Raw genomic sequence first — 18,819 nt, 5'->3', positions numbered from 1 at the left:
AGGGACAGACTAAAAGTATTTTTTTTGTCATAAATAAATGTGTCTGTATATGAAGACAAAGAAGACAATTGTACAGGACACTGCTAAAATATGACACTTATTATGTAAAAAACATCAAAAATCTAACAATGACTAGTGTTCTGATTAGCCACTATGGAAGGGACTGACAAGGGTTGCATTCATCCCTATCCCTGCCTTTGGCACTAAATCTTAAGCTGTTAAACTACACATCCAAGGACAATAGTGCAAATCCCCAGAGATGCTACCACAGCATAGGAAGAAACAAAACCAACAATTTGAGGTACAGATCCTTTCTTGTGCATTGGATCACACAAATAGATTTGTCTTACTCTTGTGGGTATCAGCTGTGGAATCTTAGAGACCAGAGTTGACTCAAGGTAAGTTACCAAGAAAGTTCTTCAGCAACCTCCCATTGTCATCTGCACATCATTATATATATATAGTTAAGAAAGTAATTACCAAGAATGTTCTCGAGCAAACTCCCATTGTTATATGTGCATCATTCTTTATTACATATCATGAGCTGTGTTAACAATGGGAGTAATAGCACTGTCTTCACCTCTTTTAAGAGGTTAACCCACAGTAATAGCATTGTCTGACTGAATCTTTATTTTAGCATAAGGTTACTACTACTTTCCAGATGCCAGCAACTCCTTGGCGCTCATGCAGTGGGCCGTGGCTCGTCTTGCCAAACCTAGAGTTGCACCAGTCTTGTCACTTCACTCTCAGTGATGTGTTCATCATCAACTCGAGTGAGAAGTCAGCCTCATTGTAGTTCAGAGGTTAAACCCTTCAATAATGCAACTACATCACATTGGTCAAACGAGTGCTATTTTGACTCCAACGCTCGATTATACTTGGGTTTTAGATTGCTTCTTAATGCTATCATATGTTGATTTTTTCCAAAGAAAGCCATTATGTTCCAAAAATCATTTAGATAATCACATATAATTGGGAATCATAAGTTCGAAGGTAAAATAGTGTCCATCTTGAATTCCAAACACAATTAATATGAGAGATCCAAATTCACATTTCTACAGCGTTAATAATTTAGCCAACAATTTTCAAGCTTGAATTGATTTCCCATGTCATACCCTCCACTAAGGAAAACACACATTTTAGAACCCACAACAGTCTATGCACAAGCAGCTATCTCGACTCCACCGTCTCCATCATGTCGATGTCGTGCTCGTAGAAATAGTCGTGGTAACGGTGACCGTGGTCGCGGTCGTCGCCGACGACGTTCGCGGCGTCATCACTTGCTTTAGCACCACCGTCGGGATCGGGCCCTTCTTCCTCCACTCCTCCTCCTTTACGAGCTCCTCCGCGAATCGGTCGAGCTCGTCGTCGTTGGTACGCTCCGAGATCTTTCCTCGCCCTCTGAAGAGCAGCGACTCCACGTGTCGCTGTGACAGAACGCGTTCTGTTGCCTCCACCGAGCTCTTCGAGCTCGTCGTCTTTGGCGTGCAATTTCCCGACATGAATGCGGTGTCCTGCAGAGGCTATCCATGAACAATCCATCGATTGTGGCTATAACCACGTTATCATAGGTGATAAGGGCAATAATTATGACAAGACCCCCGTGACATCAGCTGACGCCCCGCGCCTCTGACGGGCTGACAACGCCTGACCAGCATGGGTTGGAACGCCAACCGAGGCCCATCAACGACCGCTCAAACTCGCCTCCTCACGACACGCCAACAACAATGTCAGACATCATCAAGGGATACGACCCTGCTCCCAGTGGGCAGGTGCATCCGGTAACACTCAAACCCCTTATAAATACCCTCGCGTTCTAAGATACGGGAGAAAAGGAAAAAATGAGAGAGCACTCTCCTCCACATCACTAACTTGATCGTCGGAGGGGTCGGGCCGAGCTTCCGACCCGACCTGTGTGCAGGAACGAAGACGAAGCGTGTCTCGCCGGACGTACAGGCGGGGAGCCCTTTCCCGGAGGAAACGACGACCCCTCTCCCTGGCCAAATTGACCAACGGGTCGACGACCTCTACTATTCCGAGGAATCTCCCAGGGGATTCCCGCCATTCAGACCCAGAACAAGCCGCGTCGATCTCGAGGCCACGACATAAAGTTGTTTACCCCAACAGTAGGTATAGTTTGCTCACGGAAGTCGAAGGTTTACCTGTATGCGCAGGTAATTGCTTGCTCTACGGTGTCCGAATGCCGTCGCCACCGCTTGATCCATCTAACGATGATCACAAAAGCCACGGCTTTTGATAAGTTAATCTGAACCGTCAAAATATTTGATCATAGATGATTGTGAGAATGTACGGTCAGGATACGTTTTCTACCGACAATTGGTTAGGGCTAGAAAATGTCTCGAAGAAAGAGGAAAAGAAACTGAAAGCAGCGGGCGGGAGAAAGGAGATGGGGGAGTCCGGAATCCGTACCATGTCGGCGAAGCCCTCGCCAGCGATCCTGACGAGCTCAGCGGCACCCGGTGCGGCTGGCGCGGGGGCGGAAGCGCCGAGAGACACCACCATGAGGTCTTCCACCCCGGCCGCGAACGGGAACTCCGGCTTGTTGTGGAGGACGTGCGTGATGGCCGCGGCCACAGGGTTGGCCATCGCCACCCCGGCGCCCACCGCGGTGACGCGCGTCCGCCCGTCCACCGACCGCAGATCGACCGCCGCGGTGGATGCGTCGGCGCACGTGGCCGCGCACACTTCCCACATCCGGAAGTCGTACCCGTCTGCCTCTACCGCGTCAGCCCGCGAGAAGAGGAACGGCGCCCCCCTGGCGAGGTCGTAGCACGGGATGAGCACCGGCTTGACGGTGTCCCTCAGCGTCGCGTCGCCGAAGATCCGACGGAAGAAACTCCCGGGTCGACGGAACATCCCACGGAATAGGCCCCTCCCGGAGGAGAAGCCGCGCCCGCGGCGGCGGCTCTCGGAGAGGAGGAGGTGCAGGGCGTCGGTTGCGGAGAACAAGGGCCGACCGTCGTGGTCCCTGGTAAAGAGCATCGCGACGAGGACGCCGCCGGCGCCGGAGCCGGCCGCGACGTCGAACATGTAGGCAACGCGGGCGGATGGGTCGCCGGAACGGTGACGGAGGGAGGACTCGAGCCGGGCGAGGGCGACCGCGGCGAGGAGGGCATCGGAGGGGCTGCCGCCGCCGTCGATGGACAGGATCCGGATCCTTCCTCGTGCACCTGCGGCGGTCCGGGGGGAGGCGCCAGCTGAGGAGTAGGAGGAAGTGGGGAAGAAGAGCTTGTTGGGGTCGTCGAGGCCGAAGAGGAACTTGCTCTCGAGGACGGAGAAGATCTCGTAACTGAGCTTGTCGGCGTCGACGAACGCCATCCTTCCGAGAGCGTGATGGAAGCGGTCGAGCCCCACGGAGAAAAAGAACCGAACCGGATTTATCTGGAACGGAACTGGAGGACTCGAGCTTGGAAGGCGGCGAACTGCTCTTCCAGCTTAAATAGCCAAGGGGAAAGGCGGGCAGGTCAGGGTCACGACCGCGGAGCACGTTAGCAGAACGTGGGCCTGACCCGTACGTGAGCCGCAGCAATCGTCGGATGAGCCGCAAACGGTCGAGATCGGAGGCGGGGAGATGCGCTGCGGAAAGTGGGACGAAGGCTAGTGGGGCGTCGGTCGCGTCGGGTCGGTGGAGGGGGATTCGGCGAGTACCCGGCGGGGAGTTCAGATGGGCTTGCACGTGTGGGAGGACCTCGGTGCGTGCGGTCACCGACGGCTTCGGTAGTGGGGATCGGACGCGATCGCATGGATCCCAGGACGTTGTCGGGGACGGACGAGACAGTGACAGCGGCGAATCAGGTTGCGCCACGCTTCACTTTTTTTTTTATGGCCCGCGGGGATCAGAAAAAGGAAGAAAAATATAGAGGTAATACTGTCCATATCTTTTAATTACATGGCTTTAATAGTTACTTACAAAAGGGGATCAATTTATTAACTTGATAGGTCACATAAAGGTTTCACCTTTTTAACATAATACTGTCCATATCTTTTAATTACATGGCTTTAATAGTTACTTACAAAAGGGGATCAATTTATTAACTTGATAGGTCACATAAAGGTTTCACCTTTTTAACATAATACTGTCCATATCTTTTAATTACATGGCTTTAATAGTTACTTACAAAAGGGGATCAATTTATTAACTTGATAGGTCACATAAAGGTTTCACCTTTTTTGTCCTTCATAAATTATTTTCGTGAATCGTATCCTTATTAACTTCATAAATTACACTTTATCCTTCATAAAGGTTTCACCGACGGTGGTGCTAAAGCAAGTGATGATGCCGCGAACGTCGTTGGCGACGACCGCGACCACGGTCACCATTACCACGACTATTTCTACGAGCACGACATCGACATGATGGAGACGGTGGAGTCGAGATAGCTGCTTGTGCATAGACTGTTGTGGATTCTAAAATGTGTGTTTTCCTTGGTGGAAGGTATGACATGGGAAATCAATTCAAGCTTGGAAATTATTCGCTAAATTATTAACGCGATAGAAATGTGAATTTGGATCTCTCATATTAATTGTGTTTGGAATTCAAGATGGACACTATTTTACCTTCGAACTTATGATTCCCAATTATATGTGATCATCTAAATGATTTTTGGAACATAATGGCTTTCTTTGGAAAAAATCAACATATGATAGCATTAAGAAGCAATCTAAAACCCAAGTATAATCGAGCGTTGGAGTCAAAATAGCACTCGTTTGACCAATGTGATGTAGAAAGAACCATAAGGCAAAAAAGTACGGCACTGATGCATCCGTGTGATTTGATCGATATCAAACGGTTGTGATAAACTCAAATGTATTATTGTATTTGGCACGGATGTATCTTTGTGGTTTTATTTTCATGAATGGGGTAAGAGAAGTTTGATCATACATTGTCTTTGAGATCCATGCTCATAGATATCTGAAGAGATAAGAAAGACATAAACAAGAAATGTACCTTCTTCTGGGATTAGTAGAAGTAAAAACGAAAGGAAGCACACAAAAATTTCTGTATGTTCTCAGAAATCATACGAATTAAAGGATATGGCAGCCATGGCAGGGTGCAGCAAACTCAATATTGTCTACAGAATGCTTTTTGATGGATCAAACTGTGCGCTTTCAAGAACAAACACCAGCTGGTTCATGTGAAATCAAGCGGAAACAACACTATGCTACACCAGCAAATGATGTTATACGGGGGAAAGAAATCATACCAGGAAGATCCCATGGGTCACACTTGTTGAGATCAACATCCACCATCATCATGGAACTGCTCTCGGTGCTGCCTCCGGCGGCCTTCGCGGCGAGGTAGTCGCAGACGAGCTCGTCGTCCCTCGGGTGGAACCTGAAACCTGGAGGCAGCTTCGCCTCCACCATGCTCAACATGCTCATGGTGGCGTTCATGAGAGCCGCCAAGCCACAGATTGGAAGCAAGGATGGGATGGGATGTATTAAGGCTAGGGGGGGGCTTAGGTGTTGTATGAATAGGTTCGCCAAGTCAACTTTAAAGGGGAGCAATAGCATGGCATAGATTGGAGGTTGCAGGGAGAGGGGATGAATCATGCCACATTCTTTTTCCCGCTCCTATCATCCTTCCCACGTTGCTTGTTGACGTTGATGGCGACATGCAGATTTGTTCTCGAGTCATTCTTCTTGCTAAGTCGAGTAAGAAAGATTTATCTGCAAGGAAGTATGGCATCATGGTCACATCTCATCCACCAATCGAAGCAGATGAAGATGAACCTAAACAGTTTGCAGTCTTTGATGCTCAGTGTCGAGTTTCAGATCACTGCATTTATAACCAGTATCAATCTGGAAGACAGCAAGAACAGTGTCTACCTCATCAGGATCCACATACCGAGGGATAAGGTTTGAGGTGAAGAGGGTTCTCGTAGACAGTGTGAGTAATGTCTACAGCCACAGCCACAGCCACAGCCGCCTGTCCTTTCTGCCATCAGTCTGAAAGCTCCGTTGTTGTCATGCACGAAGTCGAGAAGGTAGTGTTGCCAATCCCACTCGGCCAAGAACGCCATGGAAACAGCGAAAGATAAAGTCTGATGCATCTCGTCAGGCGAGCAACTCATGCCACACACAACTCAACATACGTCGAGAAAGGAGACGACAAGCCATCCGCCATTAGATGTCACGTCCCGTTGCGTAATGTACGGTGGTCGGTTACTTTCCTTTCGATTATTATTTTCGTCTCTATTGAGACATCCAAATTGATTAGTATAAATTATTTTTCAGACTAAAAGATGATTTAGGAATAGCCACACATTGCAAAAAATTGAAATGCACAGATGACAGATATAATTTAAATTTAAATAAGGGTTCAACTTCAAATTTTCACAAAGAAAACATAGTAGATGTGTTGAACATGGTACACAAGTCAAAGTTCAAAAGTACTTCAATGGATTAGATAGAATCTGGTCTTCAATATCATCCATTAGCTGTGAAGAAAAGTGATCGGTAACTGGACATAAGAGTCACTCTCATCAAACCCAAGTTGTGACTTTAAATAAGAACTCTATTGGGATCACAGTTTCCATTTAAAGAGAGACAAAGGCCTAGTCAATTGCTATGGATTTTTCATGGTGATGAACATTGACATCTACAGGTGCATTGAACTAATCATATTCACTCAGTTTATACTTTACTGACTTGATCCAGTCATTTATCTAATGCTGCAACAACAATCAAACAACCAGTTTCAAGTTTGAATGGAGGGTTGGAGCAGGTGGCCTGCCAAGTCTAGCAAGCAGATCTTTCAGAATTGCTACATCAAGAACTCTTTCACTTGAATGCAGCTCTGAAAATGGAGCAGAAATCAATAATATGACCGTAACATAGAAGATCTCCTTCCATGTTTCTTGCTATTTGCTTGTGTATAGAAAATTTGCTACTATCATCTGCATGTGTTCAAATCTTGGACTTGTGGGCTCTGGAGAATGCATGAACAGAGGAAACAGTCCATGCTAACTTTCACTATGCAGATTACCTGTGAAATTGGTTATATTCATTTGCCTGGCTGTGCCACTAAAATGCTTCAGCATGCTGAGAAGTTTTGGGAGAATCAATGCAGTGCAGCATTGTGTTTGTTAAGGCTTTTGTCAGATCACAGGCAAGCAGAGGGCAGTGCTGGTTTTTATGATAAAAAAGAGTATTAATTTAGAAACCAAAAACCTCCAAACTTTGATCATTGAGATTAAGCATCAACAAAGAATGCTCAAAGAAACATTTAGAATGCATCGGAATTGACCTAAAGAACATCATGCTCTGTTTGCATAATTGCTTGACAACCAGTTGGGATATCAGAAAACTGCATTCAGTGGCAAAAAGACTATGCACAGAATTGCTGCTGTTGTGTTCACAATAGTGGCGGAGGTTTTCATCTTTATTTGACAGCAATACAGCATGTCGATCACACAATAAAAGACAAGATGAACCAAAGAAGGATGGACTCTAGTCATTCTTCTTTGATCTGGGATTTCCCTTGGATAGTTTACTCAGCACACTCACATCCAGCTTGCTATAGTGATTCTGGAACTGCCCGAGGAGGTTATATAGAAAGTCATCAATTTGATCTTCATATTTCTCATACAGTATTGGCAGCGTCTGAGAGCAAACAAATCCTGCACCAATTAGACACTATATAGCATTAAGGATATAACAAGCTTTCTTCATTTAGTTAAATTGTTTCTGTTTAATCTGCTTCGGCAATTCTTGTGAACAATTTTGCTCATAGAATTACTCATTGTAGAACATCAATGGTTGTATATTTTCACTGTATTCCAATTTGTTTAGATAAATGATTTATTTATCATAGAAGACTGGTATAGTATCGGAACACAGGGATTATATCGACATCATATACTAGAAAGTTAGAAATCAATGGACATTTCTTCAAACCGGTAAACACCGATTGATACATACGGCTCAATCAGTATTTTAAGTCAATGATTTATTTTATATATTAAAAAACTGAAAATGAGTATCCTCACATATTATATGCAGTAGAAAACCAAAATTCATATGTTTCTTATTTTCCTTATTACTGAATAAGCATTTCCCTACATCATCATACATGAAATACAAAACCAGACAAAACAAATGAGACAAAATTAATGTCTTGAAGCAGTTAAAGAAAGGAATAGTTTCTCACCGACATAAACGACAGTGAGGAGATTGCACCACGTCCCTATAATAGCAGCAGCCCACAAGCTTAGCTACAACCTGACATGAAGGACTTGAGTTTCACATTATTTTGAAGTATTACTAGAAAGCAAACATAGAAAAAATCTTACAATATTCTGATCTTGGCAGAGAGCTACGACGGTTGGCATACTTGACTACTAAATCGTAATGAGAACAGAAATAGTATCACAGAAATGGTGGCACGATCATCCACTACCGATCTCCACAAGCATATCTCCAGCCTGTATAATTCAGATAGAAGATCAGTTTATGAATTAGCTGCTATGTATTAGCTGCCACCATAAAATGAATTAGCTGCTATGTATTCAGAATCATGGCTTGTGCGGAAGGTAACCGAAGCATGTTTATGAAGATTCAGCTTAAATTATGAATCACAGTGGCCTATGTATGCCCTGTGACACAGTTTGATCAGTGTTGGCATTCAGTATCACTGCGGAATGTGTTTGCTTTTAACATACTATTGTTACATTTAGTGTTGATTTGCATTTTAACCTACAAAATAGAAGTGATGAATTCTCCTCGTGATCAATCGTGAATCGCAATCCTGTTCACTTGCGCTAGCACTTTTTGATATATCTAAAGACTGGTGTGACGAGTTACGTGTTTGCAGTATGGTATTGGTACATTGTGAGCATCTGATTATATCTGTACTCAAGCTATTGTGACAGTTAAGATCGGCATCGAAGTACAAAGGTAAAATTTAATTACAAAACTAATTTCCAAAAATTTGATTTCACCAAATGGCTGTCGCTTTTTTGTTACAGTTATTCGACAGGTTGGTAGCAGACCCTTTTACTACTTCCCATACGAGTGCAGAAGCAACGTGAGTATGGCATGATGTTGACATTAAAAACGTGTTTTGGGGAAAAGGGTACTAAAGCTTTATACAGGTTGTAAGTGATGCTACGCATCCGGTAACTGAAATCCTGGCCACACAACATGGAGATCTCGTGGTTGCATCGGGCGGTCACGCTCGACAACAAACAAATGGAAGCAAAAAGAAACCAGACCCGACCCACACAACCCTCATCCTCCCGAGTCCGAAGTGCTTCAGGATTCCCCTCCGCCGCCACCGCTCCGGTAGAGCTCGTCCTCATCGGTTCCGCATCTGGGCTGCTCCACTATTGTCGCGGCTTCAAAAACTGCGACTGGCACACGCTCTCTCCCGGCCACGGACTTTCTCGACCGACCTCCTCCCTCGAAGTCAGTTCCCATCTCCGCCTTCCCTCTTCATCTTCCTCCAATTTTACATCTTTATTTGCATTGCCTCCTTTCTCCGACCGTCGCTCTTGATTCCTTGATTTCCTTTAGATACATGTGTTGTCTATCGCTGTTCATCTCTTTGTTCTTAACTTTTCTTTCAGGGTTCGTTTATTATTATGTTGGATGATCAATCGGGCTATTCTTTTATATGATGGGAAGATGAATATTCTCTATTAGTATTTTTTCTGTTATTTTAATGATTAACAATTTCCCATGGTTCTAAACGGATTTACGTTACATTTGTGGCCCGACTAGTGATGCATTGGTTCGATCAATGGCCTGGGGCTTTGGCGGTTCTTCATATTACATTTAAAGGACTAGAATTTTGATGGGATCGGTATGTAGCAGTGGGTATTTGTTAGTCTAAGCTTGAACTGACACTTGGGTCGTCTAATTTTTTGGACGGTTTGGTCCAATTCACTGTTCCTTAAGTCTATTCAACGGGGTCTTATTGTTTGATTCAGTTTTTCTTCCTATTTATTTAGGGTTATCCTTGTCCGTCTCTATTTTGTTTAGACGTACCTTTGCGTGTTCGTCTGCCAAGGGTCAACCTCTCCGAAATCTCATATAGTCCCTTAAGGACCTACAAAAGAGACGATGGATAGAGAAAACATTCCACTCGGCATTCACAAGTAATTATTTCAATAAACACATGATAGTCAATGTAAATTACAAATATAGACTTTGTAAGCTTTGAACGGTCACACAACAAATAGTCCAAGATAGTCCACTATAGACTAACCAAAATGAGGCTGCTAAGCCTACTGCTAGCCCTCTACATATTGTGCAAAGTATAAAAAAAATCAAAAGACATGGACATACATGAGTATTATATCCAATACCTCATTTATAGTTTTGTCTGTGATAATCTCCCCAACTTATTCCTTCGATGTCCTTGTCGAAGCGTTTGCAGACACTGCATATTTGCTGAGTCTTCAATTTTTTGCTCTAGTTGCAACGCGCCTTTTGGCTCCCAACTGCTCTTCGGCACTATTGTTGAGTATTTGAACTTTTATTCGTCATGTTGCTTCAACTTCCCAATTACTTTGACTCTGGTGTGGGGTTAACTGAGTTATGCTGATCTTTGTTGGTTCCTACGGATCCTTCAGACGAGGGAAAAGACTTTCCATCTTATGCGCCAGTTTTTCAAACGCCTCATGTCACTTGAACTGAGTGGATGCCTATTAGAGCTTTAACGAGTATTGCCTGACAAACTTTGAAGTTTTTGGGGCCCTTCCTCCATATAATTTGTCCATCGATTTTTCTTACGTTTAGTTGTCGCTTTCAAATATGTTTGCATCACTTCCATTTTAGATTGACATTCTATTGAAAAATGAAGCGGACAGTCTACTCTTAGTAATATCGATCACCATTGGTGAGGATTTGTCAACTATTGTCTTCCATTAGGTTCTTTCGAAGGGTCTTTGAACATGTGCAAAGCTCTTGTACTGGATAAATAAGAGAATTGTGGTATTCGATGTCGCCCAATTTCTTAAAGGTTGAGACGATAAATGTTACTCGACTTCGAATACCTCCTCAAAGGTTGTACTTCATGCATCGAGCTGGTTACTAGCCTTCATCTACTCTTTGCTCACACTTCCGAAGCACTCAAAGTGTTTGCATTCATTGCGTTGAATTAGCTATTGTGATTCGCCTTCTCATTGCCATCGAACTTCTAGAATGCAAGAAGTTTTGCCCAAAAAGAGTAAGTCTCTAATAGTTTTGGTCGCCTCTGGGATTGTACCGCCTTCTTCATCATTTCTGTCACCTACTCCTGTGAGTAACAAAGGCACAACATTGCGTACTGTCTGCTTCGTTCTTTGGTCTCTCGCATCGACTCGAAGTCCTCTACTTTCTGCTATCTTTATAAGAAGCTCGTTGACACCGGTCTTACGAAATTCATTGGCCTCTGCCCTTCTGCCTTATCTCGGTACTTGGAGTTTGCCTCTGCATTCTCCACCTCCTTGGCCCCTTCCACGACCAATGCTCTCTCTCCCTGAGAGCAAGTGATCGATGACTCCACAGAAGTCCTGCCTTTGTGGTACCATGGCGTTGCCATGCCCATGACATTACTATATGTTATCTCGCATCTATATCCATTTCTTTGTGATCGGTAGATCCGCCTATGCGGCGTTGTGGCACTCCTCCGAGTCCACATCCATTCTAATCGACTCTTGGTTTTGGGTAACTGAGTCCCTCTAGACTCATCGTCGCTTTCTCGCCCCTTTCGAACACTTGTTTCAACACCTTTGTGTTCTCCGAACAGTTCCTCTTGTTCGATGGATAGACAGACTGCAACTCCCATGCATGGATGGGGGTTTGCGTGCGTAAGTTTAGTAACATTATGTAGCTTAGTTTAATCGAACCAAGTAATTTACTGTTCAACTGAACCAGACTTAATATTCTAATTCGATTACTTTGTTTCAACCGGGCGCTTGCCTGAGGTGTCTGGTGCCTGGGTTAAAGCGAGTGCCCAAGCGACGTTAAAGCTAGTAACCAGCTTGATGCATGGAGTACAACCTCGAGGAGGCGGGCGAAGTCAAGTAATCTTTGCCTTCTCAACTCTTAAGAGAATGGGCGAAACTGAGTACCCCAATTCTCTTATCTATCCAGCAGAGGAGCTCTGCACAGGTTCAAAGACCCATCGAAGATAATGGAAGACAATAGTTGTCAAATCCTCACCAATGGTGATCAGTGCTACTGAGAGTAGAGTATCCGCCTCATTTCCCAATAGAATGCCAATCGAAAGCGGAAGTGATGCGAATCTACTTGGAAGTGACAACTTACTAAAAGAAGAGTCGATGAGCAAATTTTGTGGAGGAAGGACCCAAAACTTGGAAAGTTTGCGAGGCGATGCTCGTTAAAGCTCCAACAAGCATCCACCCAGTTCGAGCAACATGAGGCATTTGAGAGACTGGCGCACAGTAAGGATGGTATTTTTTTCTTCATATGGAGATTCGCAGGAATCAACAAGGATCAACACAACTCAGCCAACCCCACACCAGAGTCAAAGTCATTGGCGAGTTGAAACAGCATAGCGGATCAGAAGTTCGATTACTCAACTATAGCAGCGGAGAGCAGCTGGGAGCCAAGAGGCGCATTGCAGCTAGAGCGGAAGATTGAAGATTCAGCATAGGTGAGGAGTTGCAGTGTCCACAAAGGCTTCGACGAGGACGTCGAAAGGATGAGTGGGGGAGAATGTCACGGACAAACTTCGAAACATGATGTTTGATGTAATGCTTATGTATATCCGTGTCTTTCTAGTTGTTTATGCTTTGCACAGTATATAGAGGGACGGCCAAAGGCTTAATAGTCCTATTTTAATAGGTTTGGTGGTCTCTTTAGGCTTGTAAATAAAGGTTGTGCCATGTGGACACGTGTGAGAGATTTTCGGTCTGTAATGGACCATTTTGACCCTTTGTTGTGCAACTGTTCTGAGCTTGTAAAGTCTATTTATAATTTGCATTGTTTATGAAATGTTTCCTGGAATGTTTGCTTGTGAATCCCGAGAGAGGCGCTTTCTCTAACCCGGTTTCTCTTTTGTAGGTCCTAAGAGGACCATGGGAGGTTTCGGGGAGAGATAAATCTACGTCGTCGTGACTCCGTCTCTTCCACGAAATCCTCCCCATTCCTCGCGCAGAAGAAATCCCGGTGCGTTCTAAACCGATCAAAGAAGGCGACGCATTGATTTGCTGATTTTCCGGCGATCGCTTCTCTCCGTTGGGGCCAAGTGCTTCGATGATTGTTCTTTTTTGTTTTGGTTCGTGTTTTGTCATCCTGTCCTGCAAAGGATTTAGGGTTTTTCTTGCGTTTATTTACTCTGTGCTGCTTAAGCGCACGGAATCCAGTCGGATTTGATATTAATCCGCGAAATTCGGCAGATAATCTCAGCTTTATCCGTTTGGTTGTTTCAGGAAAAGGAAAAGCAGATGTTTTTGCTCGTTTTTAGCTCGGAGGAAGATTTTCGCGTCGTTTTCTATTATGTTCTTCTAAAAATTGTGTTTCTTTTGGTTGCTACGAAACCTTTATTTTACGTATCATGAGGGAGAAAAGAAAAACCCTCTCTAGTCCAGATTTTATCCGCCAATATATGTTATAAGATATTTGATGCCATGAAAAGTTTATAATTTATTTCGATCCTTTCTTGAATTTTTGATGAATCTTTTGAATTGCTTTGTACACTTGTTATTAATCCTAAAACCCTAATAACAGTTCTAAATAAATAGAGATTAGTAGTGCTAAAATCTAAATAAGGACTATTATATGATAACAGTGATTAACAATCTACTGTTAACAGTATTTAATAAACTGTTAATAGTAGTTAAAGGAGAGAAAAAATACCGACGGTGAAAAGTGGGAAAGGAGAGGATGGAGGTGATGGAGGAACTTTTGAATGATGGTGATGGCAGGGACGAAGGAAGCTATGGACGACGGCAGTGGAAGCTGCAGACGGTGACGTCGTGGGCAGAGGAAGCTACGGTCCTCTCCCTCGACGATGGAAGTAGTTGCACATGAAAGCAGTGGCTGTGGAGGGAATTGCACATGAAAGCTAGGCCTTCGGATCCGTCCTTCGGCGACAAAGGAAGCGTCGGTCCTGTGCAGCTGCAGAGGAGGTGGCGGTTATGCACGAAGTAGGGTTTATGGCTCAAGGTTGTGTGGGTGAGTGGGATGGGGGGCGACGGATGGGGGTTTGCGTGCATAAGTTTAGTGACATTATCATTTTAAACATTTTTATCATCAAGATAACTGACTTCCGTTATGATCATCTGTGCAGTTTGACATGCAGAGGACTTATATTTGTCGATAAAGTGGCAGGGAATTATTTGATAGTGCTTTTTACAAAGCAAGAACTAAAGGATTTTCTTGCATAAATTTCCTAAAAAGGGCTTAAGTTAACAGGAACCCAGGCAGCAAAGACGGAGAAGTCTTTGAAATGATTCCACAGCAAGGAAGAAGCTTGACAGAAAATAATAACCTAAAGGAAAAATCTACTGTACTAGGACATCTCAGCTCATCCTAGATTTACTCATGAAATTCGGCAAATATTAATGTGCACAATAAAAATCACTGTTGTAGAACAAATATTAATGTGCACAATCAAAATCAATAGGTAAGATCCACCTATTAAGCTCAAACTATCAGTTTGCTTAATGCATCAGCATCTTTTTGTGGCAAAGAATAACATGACCAACTTATGGTTTGCCTATAACTAATCAACATAGTCTAAAAGAAGATTCTCCATACTCTCACGGAATTTAATACAGATCATACTGAGTTGACCATTTTAGTGGTATGATATATCGCAATACATATATTGAGTGAGGCACTAAGGAACAAGGATTGACACCAAAAACAGAACACTAGATTAATCAGAACACGGAAGGTGAATCTCGAGTTCATTAGCAAACACGACTAATTTTGACTTTCCAAAAAGGGTGCAATTTTCCATCCCCATTCACGCAAATAAAACCAAATACGATCAAGATCTCCAAAATTTTCAAGGCGGCGCCTCCAGATCGATGTCAGATCCCTAGAAGAAATGCGAACAGAAACCCTAATACGAACAATGAACGGAAAGGGCACAGGATGGAGGGCGGGAGACCCACCTGGTAGACGTAGGGCTGGAAAGGGGAGGAGAAGAAGGGAGCCGCCATGGCGCTCGACCGAGAAGGAACTCAATCCAGGGACTTCAGAAAATCGCCGGAGTTCTCGTCGGAGGCCTCGAAGCCGCCATAAGAGTCATCGACCGAGATTGATATCCACCGTTTCCTCGATGACGACGACAGCCGAAAGTCGAAACGCTCGTAGACAAGAATTGGGTAGCAGAGAAAATATATATTATATATAAAATATATATCGGACGGTCGATGTGTTTTCAAGCGAAGTTATGAATGGATGCCATTTATCTAAATTAGCAAAAAATCATCGAGGACGAGGACATATTCGTAATTCTGTACAGAGAGAGTGCGCGGTTCTTATCCCTGTGAGACTATCAGACACGCTTCCACGCGAAAGCTCTCCTAATACGAGTCCACGTCGACTAGATTGTCTTCGTGGCGACATATGATTTGTTATCTAGCTTCTTGTCGACGTAACACATTTGGTGTCCGGAATTAGGAAAGGTTTCTGGTAATACGGGAGTTCTCACTATCCGAAATTTCGGGTGTTATAAACAACATAACGGGGCATTAAGGAATCCGAAAAATAACGGGCCGGCGCCCGGATCCGCCTTTAAGCCTTTGTGCTTTAACTCGACCGTCTTCCTTTCGTCGCTTCCCTGCCATCTCGTGGCCGTTCTTACAGGATATGGAGACTGCGACCCTTAAACCTCTCGCCGCCGCGCTCCCGCCACCACCCTCATTGAACCACCGCATCCTCACCGCCACCACCGTTCCCCACTTCAAGCAAATCCACGCCCAAATCCTACGCTCTGGCCTCGACATCTCCGCCCCATTCCTTTCCAGGCTTCTCGCCCTCCCCCTCGCCTCGTCGCCTTCTTCCCTCGACTACGCCCTCTCCGTCCTCCTTCACTCGCCCAGCCCCGACTTCCGCCTCGCCAACCGCGCCCTCCGTGCCCTCTCCCGTGCCGCCGACCCCCGCCGGACGCTCGTCGCGTACGGCCGCCTCCGCCGAGCCGGACTCGCCCTCGACCGCTTCAGCTTCCCAACGGTGCTGCGAGCGGCGGCGAGGGCCCGGGGAGTGGCCGGCGTGGTGGCCCGAGAGGTCCATGGGCTCGCGGCCAAGACGGGGCTCGATGCGGACCCGTTCATCCAGACGGCGGTGGTGGGAGCGTACACGGCGCTCGGGCGGGCCGCGGAAGGTCGCATGGTGTTCGACCGAATGCATCATCGAGACCTCGTCGCCTGGGGCGTCATGCTCGATGGGTAGCTAACTTGACTCCTTTCTTTCTCATATACAGATTCATCAAAAGCGCAAAATATGGATAATTCCTTGCATTCTTCTTAAATAGCATTTAAAATCTTTACATGCATCGATTGCAGATAGCCCCTTTTCTTTTCTCCAAATTTCCTGGCTTAGAATTAAGGCCTGAAACAGATGCATCGTCTTGGCTTTGTAGATAAATTAATTACTGAATTGCCTCATATGCTTTCTGAAACCGACCGGCAGCTATTGTCAGAGTGGATGTTACAATGAAGCCCTGCAGCTGTTTGATGAGATGAAGAGCTCTGGCGTAATCCCTGATCGAGTGATCCTCGCTACCATCCTTTCGGCATGTGCGCGGACTAGAAATTTGACATCCGGTGGGGCAGTGCACTCGTACATTGTGGAATCTAACCTCTCAATTGATGCCCATCTCCAGAGCGCGCTTATTAGCATGTACTCCAATTGCGGATCGATGGACACTGCTCAGAGATTGTATGATGATACGTCACCTAAGAACCTGGTGGCATCGACTGCAATGGTCTTTGGGTATGCCAAGGTCGGCAAAATTGCAGTTGCACGAAGTATCTTTGACCAGATGACTGACAAGGACCTTGTCTGTTGGAGCGCGATGATCTCAGGGTATGCTGAGAGTGATCAGCCGAATGAAGCTCTCAAGTTGTTCAATGAGATGCACCTCTTAGGTGTGAAGCCAGACCAAATCACCATGTTGAGCGTCATCTCTGCTTGCGCTAATATGGGTGCAAGAGATCAAGCTAAATGGGTTCATATCTTTGTGGACAAGAATGGATTTCATCAAATTTTGTCGATAAGGAATGCTCTTATTGACATGTACTCCAAATGTGGAAGTTTGGTTGATGCACGCACAATCTTTGATGAGACAGCCTTTAAGGATGTGATTACCTGGACAAGCATGATCACTGGGTTTGCGATGCATGGAAATGGGAGGTCTGCGTTAGCAGTCTTTGATCATATGATATCGGAGGGGGTAAAGCCTAATGGAGTGACTTTTATCAGCCTGTTATACGCTTGTAGCCATGCTGGCTTAGTCGATGAGGGTCGGAGGATATTTGAGTCCATGATCCAAGATTACAGACTTGAGCCCAAGCATGAGCACTATGGTTGCATGGTGGATCTTCTTGGTCGTGCTAGACTTCTTCAAGAAGCACTCGAGTTCATAGAATCAATGTCGTTTGCCCCAAATGTGGTGGTGTGGGGGTCACTGCTAGGAGCATGCAGGATTCACGGTGATGTTAAACTAGGCGAACTTGTGGCAAGGAGGCTACTAGAGCTTGACCCAAATCATGATGGTGCTTATGTGCTCCTGTCCAACATATATGCAAAGGCTAGCAGGTGGGAGGATGTGAGAGAGGTGAGAAACTTGATGAAGAATAAGGGAGTAATTAAGGAGGCAGGATTTAGTTGGATTGAACTAAATGGTCATGTGCATGAGTTCATGATGGGAGATAAGTGTCATCCAAGATCTAGTGAGATTTATGGGAAGCTGGATGAGGTTGTAAAGGAATTGGAGCTTGTGGGCTATTCTCCGGATACAGCGACTGTTTTGGTTGATTTGCAAGAGGAGGAAAAGAGGGAAGCCATTCTGTTGCACAGTGAGAAGTTGGCTCTTTCTTTGGGGCTCATCGACTCGAAGAAAGGCTCTTCGATTCACATTGCAAAGAATTTAAGAGTATGCGACGATTGCCACACTTTCATGAAGTTGGCATCAAAGGTGTTTGAGAGAGAGATCGTTCTGAGGGACAGGACCCGGTTCCACCACTACAAAGATGGGGTTTGCTCCTGTGGAGACTTTTGGTGATTGGCCAGGGCGCAGTTTTGATTGCACTGTATATGTATAATTTATGATGAACATTAGATGGTAATCATTGTTACGGGCTTCATTTGTAACGTGTGGAAACATGAGAGGTGATCAGATCAGTCCTGATGACTACAAAGGAGTATCGGATCTCGTTGTATGCGCTTGTTTGAATAACTTGAAAAAAATCATATACGTGAATTTTTTTTGTTGTGTTATACATGGTTCATTGTTATGCAAAAGCAGGATTGATCTAAGAATGTCTCCTTTTTTTTATATCTACGAATGTCTCTTGACCTACTAAATAAATTTTTCGAGTCGATGTTGGGCTTCAATTTTCATGAAAATGTCATAAATTTCAACTGGTGTTGCTTGGTTCACTTAACCTTTACGAGTCCCCTAATGATCTTTTCTCCTCCAAGCTGCCTTTGGAATATGTTATAGAACTAAAGTAATTATGATATATTGTTCTGATAGAGGGGAGTACTGATAAGATTGCTCTGTTATCTTGGTAAATTTATGGTGACCATATCCATGGCTCACTCATTGGACTTCGCTGTACTCTGTCGTAACTCTTAAGGAGAAGAATCAAACATAGGAATGACATATAA

General features: G+C 44.7%; 2 protein-coding genes and 3 long non-coding RNA genes across 7 annotated transcripts; 2 read left to right on the top strand and 3 right to left on the bottom strand.

The window, feature by feature from the left end:
• Window positions 1-1,004: 1,004 nt before the first annotated feature.
• On the bottom strand, window positions 1,005-3,708 carry LOC135649388 (patatin-like protein 3). 3 transcript variants are annotated; one of them, XM_065167678.1, is made up of 3 exons: window positions 2,431-3,708; window positions 2,163-2,266; window positions 1,005-1,514 (listed from the first exon to the last, which is right to left on the bottom strand). In XM_065167678.1, exons 1-3 carry the CDS (start codon window positions 3,337-3,339, stop codon window positions 1,334-1,336), a joined length of 1,194 nt encoding a protein of 397 aa, XP_065023750.1. In that variant the 5' UTR covers window positions 3,340-3,708; the 3' UTR covers window positions 1,005-1,333. The 3 variants fall into 3 exon arrangements, with proteins under 3 accessions (XP_065023750.1, XP_065023748.1, XP_065023749.1); XM_065167676.1 differs by having other exon boundaries at window positions 2,163-2,225; XM_065167677.1 differs by lacking the exon at window positions 2,163-2,266.
• Window positions 3,709-4,831: 1,123 nt separating this feature from the next.
• On the bottom strand, window positions 4,832-5,910 carry LOC135649391 (uncharacterized). Its single transcript, XR_010501253.1, has 2 exons — window positions 5,044-5,910; window positions 4,832-4,933 (listed from the first exon to the last, which is right to left on the bottom strand). It is a non-coding gene; the product is annotated as an uncharacterized LOC135649391 (long non-coding RNA).
• A 1,355-nt stretch (window positions 5,911-7,265) lies between these two features.
• LOC135648844 (uncharacterized) lies at window positions 7,266-15,347 on the bottom strand. Its single transcript, XR_010501105.1, has 4 exons — window positions 15,096-15,347; window positions 8,316-8,447; window positions 8,174-8,244; window positions 7,266-7,643 (listed from the first exon to the last, which is right to left on the bottom strand). It is a non-coding gene; the product is annotated as an uncharacterized LOC135648844 (long non-coding RNA).
• On the top strand, window positions 8,707-9,665 carry LOC108952073 (uncharacterized). Its single transcript, XR_010501106.1, has 2 exons — window positions 8,707-9,049; window positions 9,117-9,665. It is a non-coding gene; the product is annotated as an uncharacterized LOC108952073 (long non-coding RNA).
• Window positions 15,348-15,745: 398 nt separating the features above from the next.
• LOC135648596 (pentatricopeptide repeat-containing protein At4g14820-like) lies at window positions 15,746-18,426 on the top strand. Its single transcript, XM_065166419.1, has 2 exons — window positions 15,746-16,373; window positions 16,618-18,426. The coding sequence occupies exons 1-2, from the start codon at window positions 15,796-15,798 to the stop codon at window positions 18,209-18,211; spliced, it is 2,172 nt and encodes a 723-aa protein (XP_065022491.1). The 5' UTR covers window positions 15,746-15,795; the 3' UTR covers window positions 18,212-18,426.
• The last annotated feature ends 393 nt before the right edge of the window (window positions 18,427-18,819 follow it).

This window comes from Musa acuminata, chromosome BXJ3-9 (genome assembly GCF_036884655.1).
Source record: "Musa acuminata AAA Group cultivar baxijiao chromosome BXJ3-9, Cavendish_Baxijiao_AAA, whole genome shotgun sequence".
NCBI classification, from domain to species: Eukaryota; Viridiplantae; Streptophyta; class Magnoliopsida; order Zingiberales; family Musaceae; genus Musa; species Musa acuminata.
The sequence above is the reverse complement of the archived record's forward strand: the minus strand, read 5'-3'. Positions and strand labels throughout refer to the sequence as shown.